General features: G+C 39.8%; 1 protein-coding gene across 3 annotated transcripts in view; it reads left to right on the forward strand.

Moving 5' to 3' along the window:
- Window positions 1-12,057, forward strand: part of PTPRQ (protein tyrosine phosphatase receptor type Q) — a 132,517-nt gene that overhangs the window by 59,657 nt on the left and 60,803 nt on the right. For all 3 annotated transcript variants that reach the window (XM_077338906.1, XM_077338907.1, XM_077338908.1), the window contains 5 exons: window positions 1,423-1,716; window positions 3,180-3,455; window positions 5,635-5,786; window positions 8,402-8,543; window positions 9,806-10,078. In XM_077338906.1, the coding sequence (XP_077195021.1) occupies window positions 1,423-1,716; window positions 3,180-3,455; window positions 5,635-5,786; window positions 8,402-8,543; window positions 9,806-10,078 (1,137 nt within the window). The remainder of the gene's footprint in view (window positions 1-1,422; window positions 1,717-3,179; window positions 3,456-5,634; window positions 5,787-8,401; window positions 8,544-9,805; window positions 10,079-12,057) is intronic.

Consider the following 12,057-nt stretch of genomic DNA (forward strand, 5'->3'; position numbering starts at 1 on the left):
AGGATTTACTGCATTCCTTCCACAAGGGATCAAGATCGATGTACATTCATCAACCTTAGGGCACAATAGAATTCATTGTATTTCAAAGCCAGATATGACTACCTGACCTTTGCATTACACACTACACCTGCTCTCAGGATGTGATAGTGCCCAACCATCTACAGATGTTCAGTAATTATATTTATAGAAGATATTTTTGTCTTTTTCTGAGGTATAGCCTATAGGAATTCTGCCAGTGCAAATTTATTTCAGTGCACCATCCTTGCTTCTTCTAAAAGTGAAGGAGAAGAACAGCAGGATAAACCAGTAAATAGGTGTCTTTGTGTGGTGGGGGGAGGAGGTATTCCATGAACTCACTTTTAATTTGTTAATTTAACAGAAGATTTTCTGTGGACTGCCATTTCTTTTTATTTTCATAATAATTACATAAATGCCTAGCTCCCTCTCTCTCTTTTTTTTACTATATGATTATGATGTTATCCATTCAGTCGTGTCCAACTCTCGGCAATTCTATAGGAAAGTTTTCTCCATACATTTCTGTCATTGACTGCTTCTTTTAGTTGGTTCATGGTCATCCCTGTATTGGCTTTGTTTGTGTCAAGCCAGCGGATCCTTTAGTGACCACATTTCCTTTTGTTGCTGACCATGCTGAACATTAATAATTTTTCTAACGAGTTTGATCGCATGATGTGTCCAAAGTACTATATATTACTATATATTGCCATCCTAATCATGTATTCTTAGAAAGCTTCAGGGGGAGGGGGGGATACTCAAGACTGAAGCTCCAGGAGTGGAAGATCTTCTTTCCCTATAATGCTTCACTTTTGGATTTTTGGAAAGCTTAATAAGCTTAAATTACCAAACTAATGTTCCAAGAAATGTATCTTTAACTCTTCTTATGTGAACTTCTTCCTCACATGGAGAAAACAAAAGCATCACTTTTTTATGGGAATGGGCAAAACTGGTGCAAGTTTAGTATATTTAATAAGAGCCAAACTATCAAGCAAGATTGGGAAAATGGGGAAATGTTTTAAAATCTTCCCCATATACAAACAGTGGATGTTGAAAATTAGCATGTCAGTGCAGAGAGCTAAATTGCAGACACTAGTTTTCTGCATTCAAGGAGGTTCATTTAAACATTCAACTGTGCTTGGCTGTCATACACACTGGAGATATTGTATTTGCTTGCTTGTAATTGTTACATATAGGACTAGAAAGGGTTATTTTGTCATTCTTTGAGTATCTCTATTCAAATAATGCCTAATCACTATTCTCATACATTGCATGGGAGTAATTTCCACAAAATAGGTGAAACTTAATTTCCATGTTTAAGATTGAAATTTTAGTGCATGTATGAATGTAAGTCTAGAGTATATATTTGGTAAATACAGATACATTAACCTTTGTTCACTCATGCTGCAGTTCCTGATGGACCTATTGAAAATCTAGCCTATCAAAATATTTCATCTACTGCTGTAAATATAAGTTGGTTGCCCCCAGCCCAGCCAAATGGAATCGTCTTCTACAATGTTTCTCTGACAATACAGGAAGCTCAAATGGACCGTGAGATTCTGTTGCTCATTTTGCATGACACAAATGCAGTTTTTGATGGGCTGGAAAAATATACTAGTTACCTTCTGAAAATTACTCCAGCAACAGAAAAAGGACTATCTGAAATACACATCACTACCCTTCACATCAGAACTGATGAAGATGGTATGTCATTTTTTGTGATAATCTTTGGTTTTGCTCTAACATGAGCAGCGTATGATTTAAATTGTTAATGCAAAACTTAGCTTATGTTGACTGGTAGAGTAGATTTGTTTAATGCTTGTAGCCCTGATATTTGCATACAAGATTTAAAATGAGAGGGGGGAAACTCTACAGAATCAAACAAGAAAGTGAGTGAAAAGATGCCCAAGTAATTTTTAGATCTCTGTACCAAAACTTTTTAAGGGTTGGATACAGTATTCTATTTCCTAAGTAGCTATTTCAGAATTGTACATTCTACATTTGGGGAAATATCAAATAAATTACTTGTAGAATTAGAAAAAATTAGCTTCAATGTCTGAATCATGCTATATTTTGATGTTAACCCTCATGCTGACCAGGTTATCCCTCTCTGCTTTAGCAAAATGTATTATTTGTGAAGCTTGGTGTAGTGGTTAAGAGTGGCAACTTCTAATCTGATGACCTGGGTTAGATTCCCCACTCCTCCACATGCAGCCAGCTGAGTGACCTTGGGCTAGTCACAATCTTGTTAGTGCGGTTCTCACAGAGCAGTCCTGTCAGAGCTCTCTCAGCCCCAACTATCTCATAGACTGATTATGTACAGTGGCAGCCATGCCGGGCTGCTGCTGATTCCTAGCATCAGGGTATATTGCACCACCGCATTCCATTGATGCATAGGGGAAGAATTCCCTCAGCGCACACAGTCTGCTCCAGAGTTGTGTATGCACACGCACAACTCTGGGGTAGAAAAGGTCTGCTATGCCTTATGATGGTGGTGGCAGCATAGGGGGTGGGGGGCACAGGCAACCCTCCGCAGGATGGTGGGATAATGGCATGCCACCATTGTGGTAGTGTAGAAAAACCCTATTCAGCTCCGTGGCACTGTGAAGCAGAATGGGGTGTTTTGTGTCCCTGCAGGGACACTGTTGGCATGGGGGAGGTCTTATGCACAGGTCTGCCCTGGCTGGGCCTCTGATGGCCACTGTGGCAAGACAGGGAATGTAGAAGAATCCGTGTTCCCTTTCCGAGGGGCCATCCAAGACCCTGATTCATGCCAGAGCCAGGAGGGGGCTGGGATGGTGGCAACATCATACTTATGTGGGGATTAGCCCTGCTGCCCTGTTGCCATTAGCTCATCTTTTATGTCTCGTGCGTAATCCATCACAGAGTGCCTATTGTGGGGAGATGAAGGGAAGGTGGTTGTAAGCCTCTTTGAGACTCCTTTGGATACTGAAAAGCAGGGTTAAAACAAGTTCTTATTACTGTAAAATAATTTAATTACAACTAGTTAAGAAATATATTGGTGCACACCTACTGTTGATAGGGGTGTTTTGTATTTATAACAATGAAGGAAGTGAGCTTTTTATTGTTTGCTGGTGTTTTCTATACATCTTATCATAATATTTGTATTTGTAATTTAAAATTTTGCTTCTTTTTAAATGAGGCAGTTCCAGAATCTGCCCCAATTATGAAGTCCTACAAAAATCTTTCATCTACCTCTGTGATGTTATCTTGGGATCCTCCAGTTCAGCCAAATGGCATTATAATGACATATGAATTACAGCTGCAAGGACCAGAAATGAATACCTCTTTCAGTACCTCCAATGATTCAGTCATTTTAGAAGATCTTTCACCATTTACACTCTACAGCTTTTTTGCTTCTGCAAGAACCATAAAAGGACTTGGCCCATATGCTGTACTTATGTTCTCCACTGATGAATCAGGTACGTGATGAATTCCAGAATGTTCCAGAAAGTGGTGCTGGGAAATTGCCACTGTACCTCTTGGAATTTGGCGGAGGAGTTCCACAGGAGTCCATCTTGTCTTTTATGCTATTTAATATCAACATGAAGCGATTGGAGTGGCCATTGGATGTACAATTATATCAGTTTGCTGATTATACAACTTTCTCACTCTAGTCTTTCCATGAAATTCCAATGCTATGGTAGAAACATATTAATGTCTGCACATAGGTAAACAAATTAAAATAATTACATAAATAGTTGTTTGGAGGTAAAATGGATTTGAGATTAGGTTCACAACTGATTCTAGATAGGGTTGTGCACTCTCTGGAAAACCAATTTTTCATTCAGCTCTACTTGCTAAGAAATAGATTATCAAAGTGTCCAGGAACATATTTTAACAGTTTAGGCTCACTCTCCATTTGTGGGCATATCAGAAAAGAGCTGGTTTAATCAAGATTAAAACAAATTTAGAGCCCAGTGGCACCTTTAAGACCAACAAATAATCATCCCATGATATTGCATCTGAGGAAGTGTGCATTCACACAAAAGCTCATACCTTGATTAAAACTTTGTTGTCCTTAAAGGTGCCACTGGACTCTAAATTTGTTCTGCTGCTTCAGAGCAACACAGCTACCCACTTGAATATCATCAAGAGTAAGTTTGTATAACTTGCCATGTATGGAGCAGGCTATGAAACGCATGATTTACAAATCCTGAGCATCTGCTGGGAGGTTTGATTGATTGGGTGTATGAATGGTGGCTGGAAGGTTCAAATAGTGGCAGTCCTTCCCTTGGTCATACGGTCCTCTGTGTGCGCTCCCCCACCCTCTCACTCTAATCCACTCACACCCATGAGATCACTCTATTTCAGGACTCCCTTCCATGTGCATAAAAAGGCCTTAACAGCCCAGGCTTTGGGTTCTGGATCCAAGAAGTCCACAAGAACTTGCTCAGCTAATAGAGAACTGTTAGCACATCACAGCGATTTTCATGCCTGGCTGGAAAACTGCACCATTCAGCAGGATAAGGTTTTTCCCAGCCCCAGTGTTGCATCAAACCCGGTCAATCTTCATAAATGTCATGGCTCATTTGCCCTCATCTGTGACATTTGTTTGGACACTAATACTGTTTTTTCTCCCCAAAGGGGATGCAGAGTGGCTTACATCGTTCCACCATTCCTCTGTTTTTTCCTTCCAACAACCCTGTAATGTAGGTGTGTGATTGGCCTCAGGTCACTGAGCAAGCATCTTGGTGGCCAAGTGGGGTTTCAAACCCAGAGTATGACCGTTTATGCACTGGGACCTTCACTGCCCCACTCCCCTGTCAGGAGCACAGAATGGGGGTGGATGAGGTGCACTGGGCCAAATGCTCCCCCATGTGGGTGCAGGAAGAGGTGGGGCAACCTGCCACGACTAAAAAAACAGCCTGCAGCCCTGTATGAAACCTCCAGTGCATAAACGGTCTGTGACACTCACCACTGGCAAAACACAGTTTGCAGCCTTTCTAATTTGAACCCATTGCAGCAACCATATTAAACCAGCATGGTAGCAGCTGCACTGATTGCCTTTACCTGGACTTAGCTCAAAGTTTTGAGATTTGTTCTCTGAAGTGCCTAAGACAAGGATAGCTGAAGGGCCATCTCACTGTATATGAGGTCTAGTTGTTAAACTGTATTGACAGACTTGAGTTTGGCATGTACACTTATCAAGAACTTTTGGGATGTGGTGTCTCGGCAATGGCATTCCCTGCCATAGGGGAAAAAATCTTTTGAAACTCTTTTGAAATATCTGAGTTAAAACTGTCTTAATTCAAAGGAACTATCAGTTATTTTATTTCCTGAATCACTAGTATTTTGGGTTTCCACTGACCAAATTATTTTCCCACTTAACTCATGTTATTTTTATCACATTTCAAATATTTTATGTTATTGTCTGTATTGTACTGTAAAATTTATGACTGTTATCTCTAGAGAAAATATATAGCTGAAAAAATATGTTTTATTTTTCTAACTAAACACCTTGTAAAATAGGAATATCACCCTGTTCTGAAGAAGTTTAAAAATGAATACAAAAGAAATCTCACAAGAATTTCTCTTACAATTTGTCTGTAGGTATCACTAGTATTTTTAGATTAAAACAAACAACATTTTCTTCCTCAGTTCCCTTGGCACCTCCTGAGAATCTGCATGTTATCAATTACACAGCCAACTCAGTAAGGCTGAGCTGGAATCCAAGTCCTCAACCAAATGGTGTTATTAAAAGATATAATTTCAACATTTCTGAAGACATCAATCAAACTACATTTTATCAGGTACGTAGTATTAATATTTATAATTATTGTTATTAAGAAATACTTAATGTGTGCCAACAGTATGCCATATAATGCACCTAAGGAAAGGGACAAAGCAGATTCTGAAACAAGTTCTCAATAGGATGGTTCTGATAACAAATAGGGTACAATCCTAGAATCTGTTTTAAGGACAAAGGCAAATTTAAAAGAGAAAGAGATGATTTGATGAGTTAGGAGAGAGGATTTTTCCTGGCATAGAGAGTAGAACTCTGAAAAATGGTGTGTAAAAGTAGGATTTTTTAAAGGAATAGTTACAATCAAGATGTAAGTGTATATATTCTGCAATCCCTACCCCAACTGCTTGAAAAAAATGTCCTGTCCCTGTTTAGTGGAGGTTTAATAGGATGTTATTTAAAAGGTGATGTTATATACCTCTGTGCAATGACAAAGTTTAGCTGCCTGCTTCCACACATTAAACCTCTGTTAAGGGGCAGGACTTTTTCTCCAGGTCTTCTGGCCACCCTATCTGCTTTCTAATGGGCATTAATTTCCAAAGTAAAGGAGCTTGGCATTGATTGGATGACACTGAGTTTCTCAGCCAGATTTAGGTAAGAGCAATGGAGGGTTTATTTCGACTTGAAGTAGAATGAAGTAGACATTTGGTAAGTGACAAGAGTATGTGTGTGTGTGTGTGTGTAGGGGGGGGGACATTCTGGAATAAGATGGGGCTAATTTCCCTGGAAACCTATACATTACTTAGAAAACTAAATATAATATGTTAGAAGTATAGGATAAACAGTGTCAGAAATTAAGATGAATATTGATCTTCTGTTTACATTTTAAAAATACATTTGCTGCAATCACTGTTTAAAAAGCCTGATTTAGTTTACTGTCAACAACTATATATTTATCATCCTTTTACACAGTCCTGTCTCCCTGTTCCCTGTGCCTTACTGTGGTGGCTGTCCTGCCTCTGAAGGGGGAAAATAGCCACTCAGCGGAGCCTGTAGGAGCATTGCATCACCAGCCAGTCACCTTTCAGAAGAGGGATGTTAACTGATATCAGCCTCAGGGAGAGAGGGCAGTGATAGCTCCTGTCTGGCTCACTAAAAGAACAGGCAGTTTGAAGAGTAACTCTTCCTGGTAGTTTAGCTCTAACTCTACAAGGGAATAGAGTACTTGACTCTAAGTCCCATCTCTGGTAATGAGCAGATCTTGTACCATTTGGCCTGACTGTTGGGTGGAACCTGGTGTTTGTGTGTGAGGATCCAACCTAATGGCTAGTTAATAAAAGCCTGTATGTAACTGAAAGCATAAAAGAAAATCCAAACCACTCTCCAAAGCCATAACTAGCTTAAATTTGCCTCAGCCAGGTTTTTCCTTTGTCTGCCTAGAGATCTGTGCTACTGATCTGTCCTTTGAAACCAACCTGTAAATAAATGTGTTTTCAATGACAAGGTCCTCTCTTTGTTTTTCCATCATAGTTGAATCTGTATTAAGAAAAAAATCATACCGTTTTAAAGTCAGCATAGCACCTCTTCCATCAAGTAACATGGCAATATTTTTTAGAGTTCAACTGGTCTAGGTTAATAGTGTGAATTGGTATTTTGGTAATCACTTCCCCAAAACAACTAGGGCCCAGAAGACAGTATGAACTTGTGAAGACTGTTGATGTCTGCTGAAATCAGATCCTTCCTCCTTTGATCACTCAGTTTGCATTTCTTACCAAAGGCAGATGGGATGTTTTTATGTGTCATAAAAGCAAAGGGATGCCAGTCCTCAGGTGAGACCTGGGGATCCCCTGAAATTATAGGTCATCTCCAAGTGACAGACAGAGAAAATGGCTGATTTGGAGAGTGGACTCCATAGCATCATACCCCACTGAGGCCCCTCCCTGCCGCAAACCCCGCTCACTCCTGGCTGCACCACCAAGTCTCTAGGTATTACCCAAACCAGAGTTGGCAACCCTATAAAAGCAGTTGCCTCATCAGAGACCCCAGATGCTGTTCCACAGACCTTTCAGCATCATGAGAAATATAGTCCTCTTGTGCTAAGTATCACTACTGAGCAGACTGTGGCCTTCATAGCAGAGTCAGGGCATTTCTGTCTGCCCCTCTTTAGATCTGTGATGGTGATGGCCTATTTCTTTCTGTTTTTAGTGCTTGGCTTGTTTTTTAATAGTTTTCCTAACTTTTAATGTTTTCAGTACTATTTTATGCTTTATTATGTTTTACTTTGGCTGATTTCTCAAGTAAGTTGTCTGGAACGATGGCCTAGAATAAATACATAAATATTTTCCATTATGAAAGACATGGTTTGATCAGTGGCCTGCATCAAGGCATTATTGGTGTGGGCCACAGCCTTGGGATAATTGAGCACGACCAATCCTGAACATGCTAGACTGCTGTCAGAGGATAGTAAGTCCCCGATCTGGTCCATTGTGTCACTGGAGGAACCATTTTTGAAATTGTATATGGGGACTTTTATATGGTATGGGAAACAGCTATTCTAAGGAAGCATTTTTAAAAAGTGTTCTGGCAGAGCTAAAAACTCTTTTTGGGAAACTAATGTTTCTAGACTTGTACAGAAAATCTTGCAAAATAATAGTTGTACAGTAATTGCTTTCTTCATCTAAGAATGTTTCAGGTTCTCAGACTCAAGCTAATATTGTTGGACTAGAACCATTCAGCACCTACTTCATCAGTGTATCTGCATTCACAAGATTTGGAAATGGCAATCAATTCAGTAACATTGTTCAATTTACAACAAAGGAAGCAGGTTAGATCTATTAAAATGCGGTGCTAGACGCATATTATTTGCTTTAGAAGTGCAATTAAATTATTTTTACCTTCTCCAAATTTGACATAACTTAAAACTATGTGATAATAATCTATTTATTCAGCATGCATTTCTATTTGTCACATTTACATTTCTCCTTTGGTCTGAACAGAGAGGAGGTAATGGAACAAACTCCTTGCTTTCAATTTATCTGAGTTGAGATATTTTCTGTTTAAATGTACATGATGATCAGACAGACAGAAGTGGATCCATTTCCTTGATGAGCTGAATTTATTTCCTCCAGTGGGAAATACAACCCACCCCTCTGCTCTATTGCGAAGCCAGAGGAGACTTTGTTGCCATGCTTCTGTGCCTGAAAGCCAGATCCCCTAAGGCGTGGGGGGGCAGCTGGAATTGGGCCTATCACTGTGACTTCAGCATAATGGCACTTTTGAAGAATATAGTAAACAAAGGTTAAAACAGCTAATAAAGCTTTTAAAAGGAAAAGAGAATTCCCCCCCCCTTTTGTTTCACTTCCTTGGTTTAGGACTTTGTTTTAATTCTTGCAGTGCAAAGCTTTGCTTTTGCAGCAGCATAAAATAAAGTTGAGTCTGTGTCATAAATGCTTTATAGCAGTGGTCCGCAACCTTTTTCAGGCTGCGGACCCGCAGCGGTGGGGAGGGCGATCACACGGGAGCGCCGTGCATGCACGTTTGCGGCCGCACATGGCGCAAACGGGCATGCGCTACCCCGGCCGTGCATGCACGCATGCGCGGGAGTGCCGCACAAGTGCGTTTGCGGCCGTGCGTGGTGCAAATGCGCATGCACGGCCTGGCATGGCACTGCGGAGGCAGGGAGCCACGGCCCAGTACCAGGGCCTTTGTGGCCCGGCACTGGGCCGCAGCCCAGTGGTTGGGGACCACCGCTTTATAGCATCTGAGTTTGGTGAATCAAAGGCTCCATGATTTGACTGTAGGTTCCAAAGTGTAGTCTCCTGGGGACATTCTGACTATACGCACACCGTTAATTCTCATTTTGTGCAAAATTGATCAAAGTTTCTAATTGATTTGGGGAGGACATTGTTACAAGCAAATTTGGAATTGCTCAGTACCTAAAATGCAAAACCAAAGATTTAACAGTATTATTCATGAGCTCTGGTTGTGTTGTCAGTATCAAAGGTTTGCTCTTGAGATATACTTTAATACAGTTGCCCTTTTAGATTTGTAAGAATGTTACCCTCTAGTGCATGCTTTTCTTTGAAGCTCCAGATACTGTCCAGAATATCCAATGTGCTGCAACCAGTTGGCAGTCAGTCTTAGTCTACTGGGACCCTCCTTTGAAGACAAATGGAATTATTACCCATTACATCATAACTTTTGGAAGGAATTCAACAATCTTGTCTTCTGATAATGAAACAGTGCATACTTTCAGTGGGTTGTTATCAAATACCTCTTACCAGTTTCAAATAAAAGCTGCAACAGCTGCTGGAGAAGGAAAAGAACAGCAATGCAATGCAAGCACATTTCCTGAAACAGGTAACAATTTTTGGAATTAAAATTGCATTTGCTGGTTTTAATCATTTTTCTGTCCTGTTCATATTTAATGTGCAACCTGATCCTTGCATTTATGTTGAGTACTGAGAAAATATTTGTATGAGTTCAAAGACTGAGAAGCATCATCATGTCCTGCACTGTTGTAAGAAGGACAAGGCCATGTAGTAATGACAATGTCTATTTCTGCTGCGTAATTTTGAGTTTCAATTTTATTGAAATTTATTAGGAAATTAGAATTCTGTAGAAATCACAGAGACATACCTTGAAGTAAATATGTTCAGGAGGTATCCAGAAGTAGTTCCTGCAAGAAAATGGTTAGGATTAGGTTAATGTTCCGTAGTTGTGTTGACATGAATTGTTTTCTGTTGAGCAGTAGCTGCTTGAAATTGGAAACTCATGGTTAGGAATGGAAACAGTTTTATTGTTGTTCTCAGCTACTTATTTACGGTGGTCTATGTTAGTCACAGACACATAGCTAGCACTGAATCACTGCCAAAGCATTTATTTTTGACACCAAGTAAAATTAAATTAAGTGCATTGACTCACTTCAAAGATTCTAAATAACAGTTTTTGAAGGATTACTTGGTTTTATCATAATTGAATTCAATTTTTCATGAAAATAATTTATTTCATTATTAGGGTTCAATATGTAATTTAGTTGCAGTAGTGAAATAATAATATGGCTCCTCAACCTTTTGGATTCTGTGGGTGCCTTTGGATTTCTGACAGTGCCACAAAATGGCTGTTATAGGAGGTGGAGCCAGCCACAATATGTCAGTGAGTGAGGTTATACATAACTCAAATAGCAGTTCTTCAACATTTCAGACAGAAGCTCCTCTTAATAGGATACCTTTTAAATTCAATGTATTGTTTAAAAATATTTTCCTGCATGTACAGCTTAGTTTTAGTCAGATGCAAGTGGGTAACTGTGTTGGCGTGAAGCAGCACAACAAAATTTGAGTCCAATAGCACCTTTATGACCAACAAAGATTTATTCAAGGCATGTGCATGCACACTTCCTCAGACAATGGGGCAGAGATCACAAAAGTGCAGATATAAGGAGAAAGTTAAAAAGTAGCAAAGTAGCAAACTGTATCACAACATCTTAAATATGCAGTATTTGATCTTTGCTAGAAAAGCTAATCAGTCCTTTGGATTCAATTGTAGTTCACAAAAACATTGGGGAAATAAAAATGTCAAGGTTAGTAATTAATGGCAGACATTTTTCATGTGAAAAGAAATAATTAAAAGAAACTAGTTGCTTCCAGTCACTCAGTGAAAATCCTTGTGCTATGTTGGCAGCTGCCACTAGCACATCATGTATTTTCTGCATAGATCTGCATAGATCTCCAATGGCCAATGCTGGACAGATGCTTCCCTTTCTAAAAACATTTTGGTAGGCACCAGGAAAAGTATTGGTAGGCACCATGGTTCCCAGGCACCATGTTGGGGCTCCTGACTTATAGCATAGTAAGGTGCATGTTAATCAAAATATAAATTTAAGGGTATTCTTGCAACCATCAAAGAAGAAATACATAAAATGCTTCTGTATCATATGCTCTCCCTTTTTTGAGCTATAGCCCTTACAGGAGGTGTACAGCCACAAGCAGGCAAGTAAATAGGGCATAGATGTAGAAACTTTCTACACAGGTGTAGGAACCCCTATTAAACTTAGTTATTTGGTCATTCTGGCTCAGTTTCAGCCTTTGGGAGTGAACTGGATATATTGTACCCTCCAATAAGTGCTATGAAATGCACTGCTCCAAGAATGTCCAGTATAGGCTGTGGACAGGACATACAATGCAAAAGACAGGACATACAGCTACTGTAGAAAGGGCTCTTACAAGCATGGGATAAGCTGCGCCTCTTGTTTAAATTCAAAAACTATATTATTAACATGGCAAATGGGATCTCCTCTGTGCTGGGTGGGGTTGTACTCCCCCAAAAGTAGCCGGCTTGTA

Source organism: Paroedura picta, chromosome 5, assembly GCF_049243985.1.
Source record: "Paroedura picta isolate Pp20150507F chromosome 5, Ppicta_v3.0, whole genome shotgun sequence".
Classification (NCBI taxonomy): Eukaryota; Metazoa; Chordata; class Lepidosauria; order Squamata; family Gekkonidae; genus Paroedura; species Paroedura picta.